The 24,535-nt window shown below is 34.8% G+C and overlaps 2 protein-coding genes across 2 annotated transcripts; both read right to left on the bottom strand.

Moving 5' to 3' along the window:
- Positions 1-698: 698 nt before the first annotated feature.
- LOC107774950 (mitochondrial import inner membrane translocase subunit TIM10) lies at positions 699-10,911 on the bottom strand. The gene is made up of 6 exons (XM_016594618.2): positions 10,735-10,911; positions 10,616-10,653; positions 10,447-10,499; positions 9,364-9,402; positions 9,182-9,251; positions 699-985 (listed from the first exon to the last, which is right to left on the bottom strand). The coding sequence occupies exons 2-6, from the start codon at positions 10,646-10,648 to the stop codon at positions 938-940; spliced, it is 243 nt and encodes an 80-aa protein (XP_016450104.1). The 5' UTR covers positions 10,649-10,653; positions 10,735-10,911; the 3' UTR covers positions 699-937.
- Positions 10,912-19,790: 8,879 nt separating this feature from the next.
- On the bottom strand, positions 19,791-24,284 carry LOC107774949 (uncharacterized). Its single transcript, XM_016594617.2, has 2 exons — positions 23,180-24,284; positions 19,791-20,354 (listed from the first exon to the last, which is right to left on the bottom strand). The coding sequence occupies exons 1-2, from the start codon at positions 23,641-23,643 to the stop codon at positions 20,114-20,116; spliced, it is 705 nt and encodes a 234-aa protein (XP_016450103.1). The 5' UTR covers positions 23,644-24,284; the 3' UTR covers positions 19,791-20,113.
- Positions 24,285-24,535: the final 251 nt, after the last annotated feature.

Here is a 24,535-nt window from a genome sequence, read left to right on the forward strand (position 1 = left end):
GTGCTACTACTATATACTAGGGACTTTCCCAACACTTGTTCACGTTTACCTTCCTTTTTTGTGGCTAAAGAACAAAATATAAATTGGAAGCAGCAGAATGTGATTTAAGTTTCCTTCTATAGCTGGCAAAATTAGACCATTTTGCATGATTAAGGGCAAATTTGGACATTTTCCTTTATATATGCCATATGTATTTCTCGTTCTATGACAAATTTCATATTACATTACATTACATAATATCTTCTCTAGTCCCATCAGTGTGAACAACCCATGCACAAAGGCACATCTTTATGTTCTCCACATGCACTATCCACTATATTTTATACGTGTAGATTTGATAATTTCCCATTGAAGGCACAAATCACAACTTTCAAGATTTCTCAAAGCCCCAAAATATTAGAATGTCGATGAATCAGTTTTTCTTGTGACACCTGAATCTTCAACATTCACTATCAAATGAGCTTATAAACTAAAGGAATAGCTAGATATATCCATACAGGATACTTATACACACCATATCAGAACATACCTGTATAAAATATCTTATTATAAACACATTATCACAACTCCCACACATTATCTATTTTGAAATTTCCCATATACCCACCACATGAGACGCGCAGCATACTTGTCGATTGAAGACAACAATACAGAATCAAAATCCAAAGAAATAGGGTGAACAAAAACCTAGCAACCTATTTACTAAACCATTGATATCTGCTTTATTGCAACACAAAAATCATTAATAGAGTCATTAGACATTGCTTCAGATCATCTTTCCTATTCAAGGAGTAAAAAAGTAACAGAATGCTAAATATATAGATAGTAAAACGTATTCGAGCTGTCACCACTCAATAAAACAAGCATTATCAATTTCTTCCTTCCTATTCTCGCTGACAGATTATGCAAACACCACGAGGTAGACAATGGAAAACTGTTACATAGGTCGAGTGTTCCCAAGAAGCTGCCCCACTAGGTTAGTCACCTGCAGAAAAAAATTAAAATGGTGTGCTTAGTAGTTATTGTTGGATCTTGAAGAGAAAAGAAATATAACCTCCACTAAATAACTTGAAGTTTCAGGAGCATAGATACCAACTACCACAAACTTTGGGCACTGTCTAAACGAGATGCAAAAGATATAAAGAATATCAAGATTATCGCCACCTCACATTCACTAAAATCTCGAGTGAAAAGGTTGGGCGGCATTAAAAATAGCAGTACATATATGGGAGTAGTGCTGGCAAATGGTCAGATTTGGATGTGGGCAAGTTGCAAAGGGGTTATCCAAAAATGGATAAAATATCCGACCCATGTGGAAGGTTATCAACTACAGAAAATGTCAAAGCAGTTAACAAATCATCAAAAGTCATGCTTATAACACAGGTAATAAGACCCATAAATCCCAAATAGTTAAAAGCTAAAATTGGAGCACAAAATTGAAATCAAATGAAGGGATAAATGTTAACTGAATGACGATAATATGCTTAAGGTAAATCTCAATGAATAACTTGGAAATTCCAACAAGACACTAACTGCCGAATTTTTGTATGAATTTAAGCTCAAAATTTCAATATATTTGTAACTTTAAGAATATAAAATATTTATTTATTTTGGTTAGGTCAAAAGCCAAAATGCATTTTTCCAAATGTTAAGTGTTTTTCATATCTGTCATATTATTGGAAAATTCCATACAAAAGTTTAGGCCCAGTATTTATTTAAGGATACAAGATCCATCTCACTTGTATCTTTTGTAAATCTCCAACAAGGATCACGATGAGAACCGAGAGCAATCTCAATTATTCTCTACGTGCTTTAGTACTTTGAAGTTGAGAAGCCATTATTCTGTTCCAACTGACTATATCAACGACATATTGTGTGATGAAAACATGAGTGGTAGCAATCGTGCTATATGTACTATGATGCGGATTAGGCTGAGAATGTCATTGATAGAGTCTCGACTATTGGTTATCTTCTGGTTGTTTTGCCATAATCCTATTAGTCATTTCTCAAGAACAAAACACGTAACTGGTTCCTCTTACAAAACTGAATATCGAGCTGTTGCAAGTGCACTTGGTGAAATGACCTGGGTAAAGAACCTTTTAGCAGAGCTGCAACTCAACTCAACAAAGTTGAGTTGGCTACCTGAACTTCCACCTTGTTGGTCGGAGTTTAATTCCCCACCTTGTAATCCCCTCCCCCTATACTTTGAAAAAAAAAAAAGTTCCAACTATCTACTGTGATAATGTTGGTGCCACATACTTGTGTGAAAATCTCGTCTTCCACAGTCGAACATAACACATTGAAGTGGATTTCTTTATGTTCGAAAGCAATCGCAGCATAAATATCAAGTTGTACACATTGCAGATCAACTAGCGGACAATCTCACAAAGGCTCTTCCTAAACCATATTTTGACAGCAACATGTGCAAGCTAAGTGTTGTTGCACACTACTTACCTTGAGGGGGGCGTATTAGCACACATGTTACTGTTTGACCTTTTCCTTAGAAGTTTGTTAGGATTGCTTCTTTTATTGTTAGGTTGTTAAGTTGTTCATTCATGGTTTAGCTTTGAGAATAAGACTCCTTTATTGGAGGAGTTAGTTTAGGAAGTTTGTCCGTTCTTGTGTTCAAAAGTCGTCATCTGTTCAATAAAGATCAATAAACTCATCCACCTTCACTTTGGTGTTTCTAATTTGTAACCAGTACCCGGTGAGCCCGCCTAGAGGGGGTAAGCAAAGGTGCATGAACAAGTGTATATACCCTGATGTTTCTCGCATGAACTGCAAAGCAGTGCATATTTTTCTCCGGTCTAACCCGTTTGTTCCCTTCAAAAATTATAAAATGTCAAAATTCATATTTAATCCACTTTTAGTAGTGGGAGTCATCTGTTCTATTCTAGTAATTTGGTCAAGATATACCTTTTTAGCACTGACCGAAAATGTGAAACGGAGAAAAGAACTTTAAAAAAGTAAAAAACTTATCATGATTAAACCAAGGAAATCTTCCTAAAGCCAAATCATTTGTCAATTGAAAAGATTACTCATCTCTTCAAAGTTTATAACTACTCAATCTGTCCAGGAAAGGTTGACCAATTTGCATTAGACAGACCAGTGTTTAGAAAAGCGGCTGCTTCAACGCTTAAAAGCGCGAAGCCGTGTGAAGAAAGCAGGTAGACGCTTCAGCCGTTCAAAGCGTAGCAGGTAAACAAAAGCAAACGCTTCTGTCCAAGAAGCGCAAACCGCAATCAAAGCGAGGCGAGTGCACTTTAGGGGGGAAAATCAGTTTAATGGGTCGAATTTAAAGGAAAACAGAGGGGTCAATTTCTCTTTTACTGAAACGGACTAAACATTTAGGTTTTTCCAGCCTCGTCATCAAGCTTCTTCAAGGAATAATTTCTTTTCTTCTTCCGTGATGTCTGAAGCGTGAGGATATGTTGCCTAATTTTTTTTTCTTCTGTGATGTCTGAACCGTGGGGATATACCGCCCAATTTTTTTTCTTCTTTGATTCTTCTTCTGTGATGTCTGAACCGTGAGCTATGCTGCCCAAATTTTTCAAATTATCAATTTGAATTAAAGTAGCTAATTTTTATTTTTTTTGCTCTTAACAGATTGTAAATGACATCAAGAGATGATAAAAAAGACCCAACTTGGGCTTATGCAGCATGCGTTGATTTTAATGTTGAATTTTGATTTTTAAAAAAAGACCCAAAAAATAGATATAATGTTGAATTTGACAATCTCGTAGTTCATTTGTAATCTACATGTGTTGCCTCTATACAATATTTATTTTGATATATTTTTTTAAAAAAACCGCTTCACGTCGAGAAGGCGAGTCGAAAAGGTGAGCGCTTTGCTTCTCGCTTTAAGCAAAAAGGGCATTGTCGCTTTTTCTCGCTTCTCACTCTCTGAAACATTGAGATGGACAAACATAATTTAGTAAATTTAATTTCACCACTTGAATGTAATATCTGTATGTATTTCTCAAAAGAATGTAATTTATGTATTAATTAAGCCTTAGATACTTGATGATGTGATTAAAATGGAGATCTGGTATCGAATCTACTTTGACTACTATATCAGACATCCAAAATTGGAGGTGTCTAAAGTGCTACAAAGTGCACAAGTGCACATGGTAGTTTCTACTATATTTAGAGAAACAACACTTTCTCTCCACATGGCTCCCGGCAATAAAGCTCCTTTTGAAGTTCTGCCAGGCTCATCTCTAATCCCCACAATCCAAATATACCAGGCGATAAAAGTTTTGTCCAAATCATAACCTGCTTTTGGTTTATATGGATACAAATGCTCTTCTGAAGCCTAATTAGGCTTTTAAACCTAGTTTATTGCTTCATATCTTCTTTCAACAACAAAATCATTAAAGAAGTTAATGTTCCTTTCAACCATTTAAGAGGATCAGTTTGGTGTTCATTTTAACTTTTAAGAATCTTTTCTAGTTGACATGCCTGAAACTCCAAGTGTGAGGATATCTTAGACTGAACAAAGTAACTTTAAAGAGTAATCAATTCTATTTTGTTATAGTTGTAGTGGGCATAGTACAATTTGTCATGCAAACACAATTATACCTTTCTAATCCACATATTTTCTGATTAATCTAGGCAGATGAAACTTTGTAAAAGTAAGTTTGACCCAGTGTTTTGGAGAGAGAGAGAAGCGAGAAAAAATTACAAGGCCCTTTTCGCTTAAAGTGTGAAGCGAGAAGCGAAGCCAGTGTTTTGAATAGCGTGAGACGACAAAAAGCGATGAGGGCCCGCTTCACTGAGACGAGAAGCGAGAAGCGTAGGCTCGCCTTTTTGATGTGAAGTGCCACTTAATACAAAAAATAAAATATTAAATTTGCATATATAAATAACTAAAAACTCAATAACAACAGCATATTAATAAATATATCAATTCAAAAACTCAATAGATAGAAATCACATGTTTTAATAAACTGTTTATAGAGAGAAATTAATTGTAATTAGAGAAAGAAAATAATGTTTAATTGTAATTGTAATTATAGAGAAGTTAATATGCAAGTAATTGTTTACTAAACTGGAAAAAAAAATCAAAAGAGAGAAACAGAAGAAGAAAGAAGAGTAGAAGCGAAAACAAAGGTGAAAGAAAAGAAAGAAAGAATATGTCTGCTGGAAATCAGTTGTTGCCGGAAAGAAGAAGAAGAACAAAGAAGACTTACTACCTGAAAAAGAAAGAAGAAAGAAGAGAGGCTTAATGCCGGAAAAACAGAGGCTTACTGCCGGAAAAATAGAAGCTTACTGCCGGGAAAAGAAAGAGAAAAAGAAAGAAGAAAGAAAAGAGGCTGACTGCCGGAAAAACAGAGCTTACTGTCGAAAAAGAAAGAGAAAAGAAAGAAAGAAAGAAGAAAGAACCTGAAAGTCGAAGAAAACCCTAAATTTTATTTAAGTCTCTTGTTTTCTTTCTTTTTTTAAAAAAGAAACGCCTCTGTCGCTACCCCGCCTCGCCGGCGCTACTTCGCCTCATCGGCGCTTTTTAAAAACGCACTGCAACAGACCAAAAAAAGCGCCTGAGCCTCGTTTCGCGTCGCTACTCGCTATTAGCGATGTAGCAAGCGTTATTTACAACCCTGAGCGAGCACTCGCTTTCCGGAAGTGAAGCGGATATTTAAAAAAAAATACCAGATATTGCATAGAGGCAACACATGTAAGCAAATGTTCAATTTAAAAAATAAAGAATAGAATCAGTAGATAGCACAAAATGAAGTACAAGATTGTCAAATTCAACATCAAAATATGTTATTTGGGTCTTTTTTTTTTTAATCAAAATCAACATTGAAATACAGCACATGATGCATAAAGCCATAAACTCAAGTCAGGTTTTTTTAATCATCTTTTGATGCCATTAACAATCTGCTAAGAGCAACAAAATTCAAAAGATACTTTAATTCAAATTGATAATCTGAAAATTTTGGGACAGCATATCCCACAATTTAGACATTACAAAAGAAGAACAAGAACCAAAGAAAAAAAAATGGGCACTGTATCCCATGGTTCGGACATCACGAAAGAAAAAGAAGATTAGAAGAAGAAAATTGGGTAGCATAACTCCATGCTTAAGACATCACAGAAGAAGAAGAAGAAGAAAAGAAATCAAATCATACCTGGAAGAACCCTCAATAAGCTTGAAGAAGAAATAGAGAAGGGACTGAAAAAAAACCTAGCTGTGAAGTCTGTTTCAGTAAAAGAACTTGACCCCTTTGTTGTTTGCCTTAAATTCGACCCATTAAATTGATTTTCCCCTAAAGTGCATGCTCCCCTCGCTTCTCGCTTTGACTGCACTTCCATGTTTGCTTTTGTTTACCTGCTACGCTTCAAACAACCAGTGTTGTTAAAAGCGACTGCTTCCTCGCTTAAAGCGAGAAGCGATGCATAGCGGACCATCTGGCGCTTCTCTGATCTGAAGTGTATCAGGTATACTAAAGTGATCGCTTCCCATGAAAAAGCGAGGAAGCGAACAAAGCGATAGAAGCGAGCGCTTCTCTTTAACTGGCTACCAACGTTAATTAATTAGAAAGGCTCTCTTTTTTGTTAAGACCATCGAGCAGCAGCAACAAAGAACGGAGGCGACCTAGGGTTCAAATTTTCAACACTTTTCAGCGAGCGCTTGTCTTTTTTTTTAAGACCATCGAGTAGCAGCAACAGAGAACAACAGACGCGACCTAGGGTTCAAATTTTCTACACTTTTCAACTTCGAGATCATCAAGTTTGGTCACATGTTGTTCTTCTTCCTCCTCCTCCTCCTCCTCCTCCCCCCCCCCCTCAACATCAAGATCATCAAGTTTTGGCTTAGTTCGGTGGCGTTCTTAGGGCACGTGGTGTCCAATGAGGGAATTAAGGTAGATTCGAAGAAGATAAAGGCGGTTCAGAGTTGGCCCAGATCATCCACAGCTACGGAGATTCGAAGCTTTCTCGGCTTGGCCGGTTATTATCGTCGCTTCGTGGAGGATTTATCGTCTATTATATCGCCTTTGACCAAATTGACCCAGAAGGGTGCTACTTTCAGGTGGTCGGATGAGTGTGAAGAGAGCTTTCAGAAGCTCAAGACTGCCTTGACCACAGCTTCAGTTCTAGTTTTGCCTTCAGCTTCTGGCTCTTATACAGTGTATTGTGATGCTTCTCGGATCGGTATTGGGGTGTGTCCTGATGCAGGAGGGTAGAGTGATTGCTTATGTTTCATGTCAGTTGAAGCCTCATGAGAAGAACTACCCCGTCCACGATTTGGAGTTGGCTGCCATCATCCATGCATTGAAGATTTGGAGGCATTATCTCTACGGTGTGTCTTGTGAGGTATTTACGGATCATCAGTCTCCAACACTTGTTCAAACAAAAGGATCTAAATTTGAGGCAGCGGAGATGGTTGGAGCTGCTAAAGGACTATGATATTACTATTCTGTATCATCCCAGGATAGGCCAATGTGGTGGTCGATGCCTTAAGTAGAAAGGCGGTAAGTATGGGTAGCCTTGCATTCATTCATGTTGGTGAGAAACCACTTGCAGCGTCTGCATGCCTCGGAGTCCCCTTCTACCCTGTTCTTTTCTTATTTCTTTACATCTTTATAGACAGTGATGTATAGGAGTGTTCAGTACTGTATCTAGAGCTTGTGACTTATATTTTCACCGGATTTTGGGAAATGTACATGTTGAGTTGCAGATTTTATTTCATATAGTTGTTGATCTTTTTTTTTTTTTTGATAATTATAGTTGTTGGTGTTTTTGAGATTTAAATTATCATTTAAGTTATTCCGCATGTTTATTAGGCTTACCTAGTCTTAGAGACTAGCTGCCGTCACGACATCCTACGGAGGAAAATTGGGGTTGTGACAAGTTTTCCTCCCCCTCCTCTTCTTTTTCTCATTCTTCTCTTCTTCTTCATTTTCTTTCACAGTTTCAGTGATAAATTGCAGCGAAATGCTGCCCATTTTTCGTTTCAGTTATAAATTGAAGAAGATGACGAGCAATATAATAATGATAATGGGATACAAGAATTTGCCAATCTTGTAGAAGAATAAGATGCTTATTTTGTGCTTTAATTGATGCTACTCTTTAGTTTTTACATTGAAGTATTGAACATTTGCTTGCAGTTACATGTGTTGTCTATGCAGTACTTATTTTAATATTTTTTTTTAAATTCCGCTTCACTTCAAAAAAGCGAGCGCTTCGCACCTCGCTTCTCGCTATAAGCGAAAAGGAGCTTGTCGTTTTTCCTCGCTCCACGCTCATTACAACACTGCGAACAACTGAAGAGCATGTCTGCTCGCTGAAGCAGTCACTTTTCGAAACACTGGTTTAATCTTGCACTTTCTTGTCAGAGACGTTATGTCGAGGTTGGATAATAGCCTATTTGGCCAACCTTTTAAGATACACTTATTTTGAAAAGTGCTTTTCACAAAAGCACTTTTCAAAAAGTACTTTTAGTGAGAAACATTTTGTGTTTGGCTAATCAATTTGAAAAGCACTTTTGAGCAGCAATTAGTGTTTGACCAAGCTTTTAAAAAGTGCTTCTAAGTGTATTTTCTCAAAAATGATTTTCAAAAAAGAGCTTTTGGGGAAAAGCTATTTTTTTCTGATTCTCAAAAACTACTTCTGTTTCTACTCAAAAACACTTTTTTTCCCTCTAAAAGCTTGACCAAACACCTCAACTTTGAAAAAAAAAGTACTTTTGACCTTGGAGAAGCTTGGCCAAACAGGCTATTAGTCTAAATGGTGAAAAAAAGTTTTTTTTTTGGGCAAAAGTGCTTTTTTAGCCAAAAGTGTTTTTTCCTCTAAAAGCTTGGGAAAAAACATTTTTGGCTAAAAAGAACTTTTGGCCAAAAAAAAACTTGGCCAAACAAGCTATAAGTTGGGCCTTACAGAAACTCTAGTTCAAAGAACTCCTAATTTGCCTTAAAAAGAAAATGTATTTAGTGTTAAATGAAATGGATATGCATAGAGCTCTAGTTGATTAAATCATATATCATGCACGCATGTTACATGAAAAACAAACATTACGCAGTACAAACTCAGACCATCGAAATTTCCACTCAAAAACATAAACAGTAACTTAAATAAACAAGTGCATATACGCATGTTATGTGAAACCATAGACACAAAAATCAATGTGTATTTATTACGTGGTATCAGGTCAACTTCAAGCTTTATCATTGTTTACCTGCCAGTACTTTGAAACACATTTGTCAATACAACTGTTTTCACCCATGTTCAACTCCGAGTCCTTGTACCTGAAAAGCCATTTACATGCAATGTCAGCCACGAAACGAAGTCCTGAGAAAATGATGCGCAAAACTTCATATTAGGCCAGAAGGATAAAGAAGAATGAGTAGAGTAACATACTTGTTCTCCACGCATTTGTTGAAACATGTATGTGTAAGCCTGAATTATAGTTTTAAAATGAAAATAGAGCAGGTAAGAAATTAAAGAAGTAGGCAGGATGAGAAGTAGGAAAAGAGCCCAACAAGTTAAAATCAAAACTAGACAACAGATAACAAAAATCAAAACTAGACAACAGATAACGCTACCTTCATGCAGAAGAAAAAAAAACTTCCAAACATCATATTAAGAGTTTTGTAGTATATCTTATACATTAGCATTTGTTGTGTTCCCACAGTACCTCTCGAGGGACTAGATCGGGGAATGTTTACACATTTAAAACCTAAAATAAACAAAGAAAAGTGTCCATTCCATGACAGTGCTTTCACATGAAGCGGTTTACCGAATTCGACATGGTATAGAGGTCCTGCGCTCGAACCTTGCACCACCCACCAACAAAATATTTTTGTGTGCTTGTCCCAAGAAAAAGAAATAGGTCACGTGAAAAGGGGTGTGTATAAAACTCAAAATAAATAAGCAGAAGTGTCCTCTCTCTAACTAGTTTAAGGTGGTTTACACAAATCACATCAGGTCTTCCCCTGGAATTTTCTAAACATATTTTAAATACTGATATTATGAACATAAAGGCATTTGTGATGTAAAGAATCCATCTTTAGTCTCTTATGAAATTGACTTCTACCAACATTTTTATTTCTCCACTTTATCGCAATCGATCAAAGCCTACTTGTGAGAATATACTGGGTATATTAATTCAGAGACGGATCCAGGATTTGAAGTTTATGGGTTCCTATTGTAATCTCAAATTAATATACAATAATAATTGTGTTCACAGTTATATATTTATAGATATTTAATGGATTTATTTAGTAAAAATAAAGGATCTACACAAAAGTTAACGGTTCCCAGGAACCAAATAACTATACTCTAGATCCGTCATTGGTACCGAGTAACTCTGCCTACCAAGACGCAGTTGGCAAAAATCACTTAGTTTTTTTTAAATTTTGCTCCTTGTACAATTTGCTAGTATCAGCAAAATTATGCAAATGGTATACCTCAAAACATTCAAAAAAGCTAAAAGGTACATACTTGTTAAACATCTCCACTCTATATTCCATCTCTTTCTCTGCCATAGAAAATATCTGCGCTCACCCAAAAAATTAAAAAAATTAAAAGAGCCCAAGATTTAATAGATCAGAATAGACACCCTTTAAGGTGGATACAAAAATAGTACTAAGTGAAAGAAGAAAACAAAAACCTGTTCTTTTTCCATCTCGGAAGGAGCAGCCATTAGAACTGAAAGAGTAAAGAAAAGATTAGGTACATGTAGAAATTGAAACCCCACAAAAATATGAACTTTATAAGATATTTACATACCCTTTTGTACGTTTAAAGAAAGAAAATCTTGAAGTAAGCTGTTTACTGCGGGGAAAACGTAAAACCTATGAAGCAGAGGCGAAAGAATGAGAGGCGCAAGAACAGACTGAGGGTTTTGAGGTGTAACTAATGCTAATCTGATGGCGTTAACTTGTCTCCCAATACTACGAATGTTGCTACCTCGAGGAAATGACAAACCAGTCCCTTAAATTTGGGATTAGATTTACAGTAGTCCTTTAAATATACTTGTAACCGGTTTTAGTCCGTTAAGTTTGATAAAATTGAGCACCTTTGATCTTCATCAAATATATAACAAACACTGCCTGCTAGATTTAATAGGAACTAAGAAAAAAGGATTTAACTAGAAATACTAGGACAAATTGCAAAATAACAAACTGCACAAAACAATAGAATATACCAAAAATAATAAAAATTACACTTCAAGAAACTGCACTAGAGAAATATATCAAAATAGCAAAAAATATAAAAATTAGACCTCCAATTTTCTCTTCTATGTTAAATCTTTTTTACACCATTTTTGTTAAATCTAATAGCCATAATTTGTTAAATATTTGAGCAAAATCAAATATGCTCACTTTTGGCAAACTTAAGAGACCAAAATTGCTTAGAGTATATTTAAGGAACTATGTTAAATCTACTCCTAAACTTAATGGACCAATTTTGTCATATTTTTAAAGTTTTTTGTCCCAAAAGAATAATAATATCTAAAAGTTAAGTTTTTTAATGTAAAATTTTACTTGTATTGTTTTCTTAAAAAATGTAATTTCAAAAATAAAAATTGATCTGAGAATTAGATGTATTAACCACATCATCTTTTCAGGACGGAAGAAGTATCATTTTTACTAATTTTCATTGAAGTTTACACTGTTTCATAGTTTATACTTTATACGGTTCATGTTTTGAGCACGTCTCCGAACGAAGTTCGACAATGAAGCACAATATTATCTTGTTTGGCCTAGCTTCTCCAAATCCAAAAATACTTTTTTTTCAAAAAATTGTACTTTTTTTCAAAGTTAAAGTGTTTTACCAAGCTTTTAGAAGAAAAAATAATATTTTTTGAGGAGAAACAAAAGAAGATTTGGAGAAGCATAAAAAGTAGCTTCTTTTCAAAAATACACTTAGAAGCAGTTTTAAAAAAATTGACCAAACACTAATTGCTGCTCAGAAGTATTTTTCAAATTAATTAGACAAACACAAACCGATTCTCACCAAAAGTACTTTTGAGAAAAAACACTTCTCAAAACAAGCTGATTTTTGCAGCTTGGCCAAACAAGCTATATATACTTGTAGAGTAGGTGCTGAAAATGCACATTCGGAAAGAAAAAGAAAAAAAAGGACAATAATTACACAAACTCTTTAAACTAACTAAATTAGCGTTTGGACATAGATTTGGTTGAAACTTGAAAAAGGAGTTTTTGAAGTTGTATTGAAAAATAATTTTTCAAAGTTGAATTTGTGTTTGGATATGCATTTTATTTGAAAAATTACTGAAAGTTTTATGAGTGGAAGAAAAAATTTCACCCAAAAATTGACTTAAACCAGTTTTTGGGAACTTGAAAAAAAAATAATTTTTTTCAAAAACTAATCATATTTTATGAACAAATAATATTTTTAATTTTTTTAAAAAAAAATATACCCAAAATCTATAGTCAAGCGAGCGCTAAATATCAAATATAAATTTTTTATTGATTGTCATTTGTGAGTGTTCAAACTTCACTTGTTCTTTTCGTCTTTGTTAAATAGTAAATGTTGGGAAGCATGTCAGGCTAATAGGAAGGAAAAAATATATTTAAAAGAGAAAAGCAATAAATTGCACAAGACAAAATAAGATTTACGCGGTTCTGTAATTTTGCCTACTCCACGGCTACACAAAGAAAACTCTCTATTAATTGGAGAGAAAGAAGAAGTTGAGGGATGGATTACAACTGAGATGCCTATTTATAGGCAGAGAAAGCAGCTGGAATCTTCAGCAAAATGTGAACATGCGGCAAGACGACACCGCGATTGTAAACCAATTTAGTTCATTCACATTTTGTAGTCTTTTAATTCCGACTTCCTTTCTTTCTTTGTCTTTTTCACGTATCATTTTCTTCTCTTTTCATTTACTTTTTCCTTTGACTTCCCACTTTTGTTTTGTCTTCTCTCTTTTCTTTCTTTTACAAATAATATGGTTTGCTACCATCAATCTCCCCTTCAAACTCATATTACATCAATAAAGGAAGAAAAAAATGATTTGCTAATCTCATGTGTGGCGCCTTCACATTATCAATCTTGAAGGCTAACTGAGGCAGTACACAACCTCAGTTTGTCAACACCGACAACTTTGGTCAACATGTCTGATGGATTCTTCAATCCTGGTATCTTCTGTAGGGAAAGAGTTCCTTCACTTATCAACTCTCGGATATGATGATACCTCAACTGGAAATGCTTCGATCTTGCATGAAACATTGGATTCTTAGCAAGATGAATTGCACTCTGGCTATCGCTGAAAAGCTCACAATTATCATGTTCTTTACCTAACTCTTTAAGAAAATTCTCGAGCCAAATCATCTCCTTTCCAGCTTCTGATATTGCCATGTACTCTGCTTTTGTGGTAGATAGAGCAACACTTTTATGAAGTCTGGATATCCAGCTAAGAGCAGTACCACCCAAGGTGAACACATAGCATGTGGTACTTTTTCGACTATCCAGATCGTCGCCAAAATTTGCATCAGCAAAACCTTCTAAGATAATATTACTCTTTTTAAAATAAAGTTTCATACCTGATGTGCCTTTGAGATATCGCAATATCCATTTTATACCTTTTCAATGTTCCTTTCCTGGATTTGACATGTATCTACTGACAACTCCAACTGCATGGGTTATGTCAGGTCTAGTACAAACCATAACATACATCAAACTCCATACTGCTGAGGCATATGGAACTTTGGACATGTACTTCCTTTCTTCGTCTGTCTTTGGTGATTAGTCCTTTGGCAGATTAAGATGGTTTCCGACTGGAGTGCTTCTGATCTTTGCATCATGAAGACTGAACCTGCTTAGTACCTTTTGTATGTACTTTTCTTGAGACAACTTTAAGGTTCCTTCAGACCTGTTTCTGCTAATCCTCATCCCAAGAATTTGCTTAACTGGTCCTAAGTCTTTCATTCCAAACTCCTCTGCTAGTTGTTGCTTAACCCTGCTGATCTTTTTTATGCTAGATCTTGTAATTAGCATATCATTAATGTGCAACAGTAAAATATTATAGGATTCATCGAGATTTTTGATGTAACAACAATGGTCCATCTCACATCGTGTGAAAATATTATTATGCATGAATCCACCAAATTTCTTGTACCATTACCGGGGAGATTGTTTCAAACCATACAAACTCTTCTTCAACTTACACATAAGGTTTTCTTTATCAGAAACTTGGTGACCTTCAGGTTGCTTCATATAAATGTCTTCTTCAAGGTCACTATGCAATAAAGCAATTTTAACATCTAGTTGCTCCAAATGCAATTTTTTTGTAGCTATGATACTTAGCACCAACCTGCTAGTAGTTAATTTGACTATAGGAAAGAAGATCTCGATGTAGTCCTTCCTTCTGCTGAAATCCTTTTACTACTAATCGTGCTTTGTATCTCTTCTTTCCGCCACGCTCTTCCTTGACCATGCACACCCACTTGTTTTGCAATACCTTCTTTCCTTTTGGTAACTTTGTAAGTATCCATGTTTTATTCTTTTGAAGAGAACTCATCTCTTCTTTCATGGCTAACTTCCACTTATTAGAGTTTATCACCTACATTGCTTCAACAAAATGCTATGGTTCTCCAATATCAGTCAGAAGTAAATAGTGGAGATATAGAGTTAACCTATCTAGAGCATTCGAGACTCTTTTATATCTCCTTAATGTATGTTCAAGAGTAACTGATCCCGAATTTGATTCAAGTCTTGACTTCATATTTAATTTTGCATCTAACTCTATCTCTTGTTCCTATTCTGGTTCTAGTTCTGGTTCTGATATAGATTCAGCTTCTGGTTCTGCATCTTTAATTTCAGAATCAATTGTAATCCCTATAAACACTCCATTTTCTGAGATTTCTTTTAAATTTCTTTTAACTCAACTGTTTTGAATATTTGTATGCTAGTGTTGGTTGGTTATAGTCCAAGCTTGTCCTTGTATGTCACATTTTTATTGAATGTGACATTCATATGTCTTAAGATCTTTCTATTATGATCATCCCAAAATAGATAATCAAATTTATCATTATCATAGCCAATAAAGAAATATTTCTTGGCTTTAGGATCAAGCTTATCTCTATCATTAGAGTTTACATGCACATAAGCAACACAACCAAAGATTTTCAGATGCGAGAGAGTTACCTCATTTCTTGTCCATATCTCATTGGGAATTTCAAAATTCAGCGGTACATAAGGTCCCATGTTTATGAGGTAAGATGTCGTGTGAACAATCTCGACCCAAAAATATTTCGGCAACCCATAATGTATTCTCATACTTCTGGCTCGTTCATTCAGGGTTCTGTTCATCCTCTCAACAACTCTATTTTGTTTCGGTGTTCCAAGAACTGTCTTGATCATTCTGATCCCATTATCCAAACAGAATGCTTTGAACTCTTTACTATCATACCCTCCTCCATTGTCAGACTTCAAACATTTTAACTCTAGGCTTGTCTGATTTTTAACTTCAACTTTCCATCTTTTAAAGATAATAAACACATCAGATTTAATTTTTAAAAAATAAACCCATACCTTTCTCGTGGAATCATCAATGATAGTGACATAATAGCACGAGCCTCCCAGAGAAGTTACAGGAGCTGGTCCTCACACATCCGTACACACTAGTTCCAACTTTTTTTTCTTTAGCGTCCTTCCCGCCTTTGAGAAACTAACTCTCTTTTATTTTCCGTAAATGCAATCTTCGCATAAACCTAATTCAACATGCTTGATGTTTGGCAACTTTTCCTTGGATGCTAACAACTTCATTCCCTTCTCACTCATGTTCCCGAGCCTCCGGTGCCACAATATTGTGTCATGACCATGGTTAACTATTGCTATAGTATCTCTCATTGTGGTTGCATACAGTGTTCCTTTCTTGAAGCCTCGTGCCATAACTAAATTTTCTTTGGTTATGTTTCACGATCCGTTACCGAATACTATTGTGTATCCTTCGTTGTCAATCTGATCCATGGATATCAGATTTTTCTTGAGGCCTGGAACATTCCTGACATTTTGTAATTTTCACAGCGTGTCTTGTGAAGTCTTTATATGGACTTTACTTTTTTGAATTTTCTAGCAATATAATTATGCAATAATTCTTTGCATGAGGTAGAGTAGAAGGATGCACCTGAATCCAGAATCCAAGATTCGACACGACTTTCTGTACAAATAATTAGTGTATCACCGACTTGTTAAGCAATTGCATTTGCTAAATTATCATCCTTGTATTGATCGTTCTTCTTCTTCGTTGGCTCTCTACACTGACTACTGTTGTGACCCTTCTTATCGCAATTCCAATAAGTAATGTCTTTGCAATTCTGGATTACCATCTTCTCCTTGACTTTGATATGCCACAACCATGACTTTGTCCTCTTTGGCTGTTTCTCCCGTTGCTTTCAGTATTAAAAGCAAATCCTGGGGAATCATTTTATTCTCCCCGGCGAATATCTTCTCTTAGAACCAAGTCTCTAATATCATCCAATTTAAGTTTGGTACTACCCGATGAACTGCTAACTGCAATTACTATTGCAGACCAACTTTCCGGTATAGATGATAGTAGAATCAACGCCCTGACTTCGTCATCAAATGTTAATAGAACTCAACTGAGTTAATATTATATTAAACTCATTGATATGCTCCGTAACAGATCCACCTTCTGTCATCTTTAGGTTGAAAAATTGACGCATCAAATAGACTTTATTTGAAGCAGATAACTTCTCGTTCATATTTGATAACGCCTTCATCAAGGCTGCAATGGTTTTCTCGTTAATAATGTTAGACGCTACATTTCGTGTTAGTGTCAAACGAATCACATCAAGAGCTTGGCAATCTAATAGATCCCAACCCGCTTTGGCCATATTCTCTGATTTTACCCAGTCAGAGGTAAATGTAATTTTTTCTGATATAAATAATCCTCTATTTGCATTTTTTAGAATCTAAAATCTTTGCCAATTGAACTCGTCAATCTTAACCTTCCCTTCTTCCGATACCATTTTTCACCCAAAAAAATGTGAACAGTGCCTATGAATAGTAACCGCAAATACTAGTCTGTGTAAGAAAATATGTCCCAACCGTATAAGGTAGACAACAATCACTATTGGTGAACAATACTATCACTATTAATGAATAATACCTCACTATTGTGAATAGTATTAATATTGATGATCAATAGCATCACACTAATATTGTGAATAGTACTTGCATAAATACCGTACTTTTCTATCAAAATTATACTATTGTGCTCTGATACCAATTGTTGGGAAGCGTGTCTGGCTAATAGAAAGAAAAAAATATATTTAAAAAAGAAAATAATAAATTACACCAGAAAAGAATTACGTGGTTCGATAATTTTTACCTACTCCACGGTTACACAAAGTATAACTCTTTATTAATTGAAGAGAAAGAAGAAGCTGAGGAATGGATTACAACTAAGAAGGGGATGCCTATTTATAGGAAGAGGAAGTAGCTGAAATCTTCAGCAAAATGTGAACATGCGACAGGAAAACACCGCGATTGTAAACCAATTTAAATCATTCACATTTTGTAGTCTTTTCATTATGACTTCCTTTCTTTCTTTGTCTTTTTCACGTATCTTTTTCTTCTCTTTTCATTTATTTCTTCCTTTGATTTTTCCACTTTTGTTTTGTCTTCTCTTTTATTTCTTTTACAAACAACATGGTTTGCTCCCATCATAAAAGTCCTTAAAGATTAAGAAAATATTTTGAATTGTAATAAGAAGGGACCAAAGTTACATTGCAGCTCAGAGAACACTGTTTTACATTTACTCTTTGGATAGATAAATTTGGAAAAGAAAAAGAAGAGACTGTCATTTGATAAGTTTAGACCCCGATTTACTAAGCTTATAATATTTTATTTTTAAAATCTTGAATAATTGAGATGAAATCACTTCATAATTAAAATCTGTCTCCAAAAGTAGAGCCACCAAAATGGGCTTGGTCCGTGAGACCAGCCCAACCCAGCCCGCTACTTGGGTAGGGTTGGGCTAGGAATTTTTGAGCCCATTTACAACTGAGGCTTATAAGCCCCGCCCAAGTCAGCCCGCTGGCCCTTGAGGCTTGATCGAGGCTGGGCCTAGGCCGGCCCGTGGGCCAAAAATTAATTAAAATTTAAATTAATTTCTATTAAATATTTAATATTTAAAAAATAAAAACTAGTAACTATAATCCCCATTCCCCAACCCTAGATTGCTCATTTACCCTTCCATATCAACTAGAATTTAGATTTTTGACATGCATGTAATATGACAAAATTAGTTTTTCTTTTGCTAAAATAATAACGAACTCGAAAAGTCTTAGGTGGCCAATATAATCTTTTTTCAAAAGAAAATATTACTTTAAGTGGCCAATGATCAGTTTGGATTAATTTAATATATTATTGATATTTAAACTGCTATTCAGTATAGAAAAAGATAAGTTTTAAATACACAAAAAAAAATTGACCACTAGCAAATTTCAGAAATTTTAATAATTTTATGGACTATAATGATGAAATAAGCAAATGATGTTAATCCTAAATTAAAAATCCTCAGCATATAAACTTATTGAAACAATCCCCGAGTCTGAGAAAAATGAAAGAAAAGTATTAAGAAAATATTTATGTAACTTTAAAAAAGAAGAGCAAGAGATATAGAGAATTTGCATTTCAATTAAAAGATTCCTCATCAAATATCAAGCTTTTTGTACGCTCTTAGCAAACAGAAGTTGTTTACATGATTAATCGATTATGTCACGAAAATATATTTAAGAATTTAAAGAAATTCTTTTTTTCGAAAAAAAATTGAAAGGCCGGCCCGCCCTAGCCTGCGACCCTCTTAGGGTTGGGTTGGACTGACCATTTTAAGGCCCATTCATATGGCGGGCCGACCCGTCCTAGCACACCAAATTTAAAAGCCCACGAGGCTTGGGCTGAGCTGGGTTGTGCTCGCCCGTTTTGACATATCTATCCAAAAGGATGAAATGACATTTGCTTTTAGAAAAAGGTATATTAAAGAATATGGGGAACTAGCACAAAGTCTCAGGATCCGTTTGTCCATAAAAAATTCCTTTTTTCGATATTTTTGTTTTAAAAATGTATTTGTCCAAAACAAATTACAATTTTTTGAAAAAAAATCGAAAATAAGTTTGTCAAAATTTTTATTTTTTTTCCTCTCACAAAGCTGCAATAATTTTTCAAATGAAATGTATATCCAAACATAATTACAAATTTCAAATACCATTTTTTAACTTAACTCCAAATATTACTTTTTTTAAAAAATTATAATTTTTATGTCCAAATGCCTGCTTAGAATATTGTGTACGAGAAATGAGGATTTACGATTGGATTGCAGGTTGAACTACATTAATTGCTTATAATAAAGTTTTAAATAAGTACTTTTAAAGTCGGTTTGGTTTGATTTTTTCAGTTATTTTTTTACTTAAAACCAAAACCAAATCAAATTTGATCGGTTTTTAAATTTTAACATTAAAATTAAATCAAACCAAAATATTATCGTTTTTTTTTTGTGTCGATTTGATTCGGTTTTCGGGACACCCCTAGTTGCAATATATAAAACAAAAAATATCCTCAGAAATTCTTGAATTTTATGCTAGGTAGACCATGCATTCTCTACAAATTAAGTACAAGTGGATCTATCTATTCAGTGCACTTATAACTGTAAATGGAGCTCCAAGTTGGAAATCAATCTAAATCTTGAACTAGTTTTGCCAACTTCAGATTCATTTACAAATCCTCTTCCTTGTTTGTCATTAACACCCCACTTCTCGAAAACCAAACAAGAACTGGGTATAAAGAAAATGCAGGAATCAACTACCTAATTTTGGATTAAAAGGGGTTCAGTTTATACTTGGAACATAACAAACTATAACAACTGCTGGCATTTTCATGAGATCAAAGGGCAATATAGTAAATAAATCGACGATGACACACTCACAAATTGGTTTCTAAATCTAGGTGTAGACAAATGAAATATTGCCCTGTAGGTAGATATATTGCCAAAGCTAGTCCGTAAAAACGTGTTAACATTTCTTTTTTACCACTTGGAATATACAGTAGCCTTCACTTGCCTTTACTGCCTTGGAATTTCATGGTCACATGAACTCTTTAGTCTTTACTATACTATCTATGATGGGATGTTAAAATGGAAGAGCCAAGAGATGACAAACGCGAACACCATACAAGCTAAGAGGAAATTCAAGAACCGATGGCCATTCAAACAAGTTCGAGTTTCTGAAGTGGCTGATGATACTGGTGCAGACGCTGCATTTGTAGCCAACGCATTGGATTCATTTGTTTGCTGTGCTGACTCAACATCATTTGGACCAACAACATTGCGCGCAATAGAACAACATATTTCACAAGTCCTGGGAAAACAATTTCAAATGTTTAAAAAGGGCCAGAACATAACAAGTAGTATAACAAATTCAATAAAAGGGGATATACTTCTCAAAAGGAACCAGTAGAAGAATCGTAAAAATTGTTTGAATTACCAAATGACGGAACAAATGAAACCGAGCTGGAATATCTCAAAGAACAAAAGTGATAAGGATTCCAATGTCACACAGAAGAATAAAGATTCAAGCACATAAATAAGGGCTAAGCCCGAATTGAATAAATGCCGGGCTATTTTGTCAGAAGACACCAATCTGTTAGAACATAAAAGAACTAAATTTGAAAACCTAGGACTACAACAAGATAATGGTGTCCTGTCCAAGTTTGTAGGACTTCCACGTTTTTAACTGGACATCTGTTCGTATAACTGGAGATACATTTGCATATTAACCTAGCTATTTTGGCAGGAGCAGAAGTTTAAGTGCTTAAGCAGTCATTTCTCATGATGGTGGAATTACCTATCAAGATCCTTGTCTAACTAGGTCTCCTTTGACTACTGAAAGTTGAGAATTTGTACCTTCTGCCAAGAGACATAATCTACAATTATGTGGTTTACATGAACCGGTCAAAAATTTGTTCAGAAAGATTACTGGGATGCATTTATCAGACAATTCATTTTGTCACTGAAAGAAAAAAACTATAACAAACAGGCCGAGAGTCAAATATTGATAGTAATATGCAACTATACTGAGGACAGGTGACAAGAAAAACAAAGGTAGTAAGAATATAACAAATTAACCCTTGTGAGAATGAATCAACGACTATCAGGTCATAAGAGAAGGTAATGGTGCTGTCATGTGGAACTGGACAGATCTCCAGAGATATTCTCTGTAAGTGGAAAAAGTTTAATTGGGTTTGGTTGGTTTTTTTTTTTTTGGGGGGGGGGGGGGGGAGGGATGAACTTGAGGGGCATTTCTGACTTATACAAGTTGTGATACAAAGTACAAGGTAAGGAAACATAAAGCAGCTCCTCTAGAGCCAGTACAGAGAATATTAAATATCAGTATACTATATAAGTGGATATTCATTCATATGGGACGAATATTTATGTATGTTAGTATGTATATACATATATAAATGCACCTATGGCCTCTTCAAGATATCGTATTGCCGTTAGATCTCACTGCACAGATCTATCAGTAACTAATCAACCTTATGAGATGAGAAAAATTACAACAGCAAAAATAAGGTGCAAATAAACCATGGAATGAAGTCACTAAACTGTAATGGCACAATTGAATGTATGACAGATTTTACACTTTTGGTTTTGGTGATTGGCATTACCACAGCAGTCTGTAGGAATAATGAACATTGGATTCCTGGCTTCATAGTTGAATAATGATCAAACATAAACAGAAAATTATTCAAGAGATACTGATATTCTCTGTATACTGATATTCAATCTCGTTGCCAATATGATATATCCAAGATGTCCAAAAAAATGTAGCAGTTCGTTGTCCAAATTCAGATAGCACATTTACAAGATTATCTGCTTTTTAATTCCATTTGATCCTTTCAATTACTTAGTTGTTATCAGGGCGAAAGGACGAATTTAAGTAGGAAAGAGGCCCAGACTGCATTTGGATCAAGCAAGCCTGAGATATGCATCTGATGCATCTTTTGTAATTCATTGGTCTGTGGTATTACTTTGAGTGCCTTGTTTTTATTAAATCTCAATCTCTAAAAATACAGTTCTCTTGACCTTCACCACATGTTATTATAGTACTCTTTTCCACTAATTTTTCATAGAATCTCCAGTTTCTAGATCTGTCTCTTTAAACCTTGAAATTTTGGCAGCTATAATTTTCAAATCATTTCCTTTCCAATGAGATCACACATTTGTACAGTGAGTACAAATAACGCGCATCACTAGTATGCACACATTAGAATCTTGACTGTGCACACATTACAAGTCATTGTCAGAGAATAGATAATCTAATTAAAGATCTGCTATCTAAGTAATAGAACATGCAGAGTGGAGGACAACAAAATATTATCTTTTGAGGGGGAAAATTAGAAGTAATTACTTTATCCACTAAGGTCAAATATCCACTTTGTTAAAGAAAAGTGAATGTTAAATATCAGGAAGAGCTTAGAAACTAAAGATTATTTAAAAGGCATGGTAGTAGGAAGAATTGTCGGTGTAATTAGAAATCCTAATCCTAATTCTTTTTAAAAAGTAATTAAAGAGCCTAATTATACTTGTCAAGTTACCATTGCTTTAGTCTCTCACTTTTCAATTTAATTATTCCCTTCAGATTCTTTATTTAACTTTTTCTTATTTCCCATAAAATACATCATGCTATCTCTTTCCCAAGAGAACAAATATCACAAAAACCAAACTTTTACGTTACCCTACCAAAAAAAAGGTTATTCTGACAGATCATGTACTGTAAAAAATCAAACAATTCCAACAGAAGTATCACCAAATCATTTCCACTGCAACCACTAAGGGCAAAGGAATCTAACATATAAGCCAAGCCATAGAAGATAATATGCAGAGTAATTACACTTGAAAACCAGCAAATTAAACAATAATTTGTTTCCAGATGGTAACATTACTACTTAAGCATTCAGATTAATCACATAGGCAATCTACTACAACAACATATACGAGTCAACAACAACAACATACAGTGTATTCTTACAAGTGGAGTCTGAGGAGAATCCAAAATCACAAAGAACTAGGTAAAACGAAATAGTAACAACCGACAGAAAAAATAAATAAATAAAAAGGAAGCAAAGGAAACATCAAAATTCAAAGACCATGACATCAATTAAAGGGAAAAATACTTACTTATTTCCTTTGATTTTGAACCAAGTCTCAGCACAATGCTTATGTGCAGCAGCCAAATCATCTTTACAAGAACATCCTAATTCAATAGCAATACCGGACTCAGGACCAGAACTCACCAAACTCAGATGACAAATCCTACAATCTCTTTCAATTTTCCCCACATGCAGCTTCGTTTTACCAACTCCATTTTCTAAATCCACTGAACAATCATCAGACTCAGCTACAGATGAGACTCTCCTTGACTCAGGACCTATCTCAGACTCAGTGCCACAAGCAAAGCTATAATCATCATTATTTGAACCGTCAGCTGTTGAATAAAACTGAGAATAACAAGAACCCTCATCAGCATCTGAGAAACAGACACTACCCTCTTCACTACTACCACTGCCGGAGCACCGGCGACTGTGTCCACCGGCGCCGGCACCGGCCTCTAAATCCACATTACACATATCTACTCTTGCCATTTTAACAACCCCACAATCAAGAAAGTGGAGTAGTTTTTTTCAGTAAAAAAAATATCACGAACACCTTCAAAATTGAAACTTTTGATGATTTCAACTACCAAGATTCATTTTTTAACAACCCATTAACAAGAAATGCTTTTCCAAAAGCAAAAAGATAGCATTAAAACCATCAAAAATAAAACTTTGGAGGATTTCAACTTCCAAGATTCAATTTCTCCACATTTTAACAACTCATAAACAAGAAAATACTTTTCTCAGAAAAGAAGAAGAAGATCGCATTACAACCTTCAAAACTGAAACTTTGGAGGATTTAACTACCAAGATTCAATTTTTGAGCCATTTTACCAACCCATAAACAAGAAAATGCTTTTCTCAGCAAAAAGATAGCATTAAAACCTTAAAAATTAAAACTTCGGAGGATTTCAACTTCCAAAATTCAAAAAAACTAAAAATAAAAATTTAACACACACTTGTGGTGCATGGGTTAAGTGGCTGAATTCTGGCTCTATTAATATGAAAGTTTTAAGGAAGTGGGGTGATGGATTAGGTGACCCATTTAACACCCCATTTCTAAAATTTAGCACCAAAGCAAAAGAAAGGAGAGAGAGAGAGAGTTACTAAATTTTGTTTTTCAAGTGTATGGAAAGTGATGAGAAGAGAGATAGCAGGGTTTAAGGAGGAAAAGAACAAGAACGTAAAAGCGAGAGAGGGGCTCATGGTTCTGTTAGAGTAGCTGTGTGACAGACTTTAGAAGGCAGGGCCCACCATTTTTTTAAAAGTATAAGTTATATATTCTGTTTTGTGCCCAAAAAGACAAAATTAAAGTAAAAAAATATCTAATATGTAATTTTTCCTTAAAATATAGGATTTATAATTTTAAAACTAAGGTAAA

This window comes from Nicotiana tabacum, chromosome 2, assembly GCF_000715075.1.
Source record: "Nicotiana tabacum cultivar K326 chromosome 2, ASM71507v2, whole genome shotgun sequence".
In the NCBI taxonomy this organism is placed as follows: Eukaryota; Viridiplantae; Streptophyta; class Magnoliopsida; order Solanales; family Solanaceae; genus Nicotiana; species Nicotiana tabacum.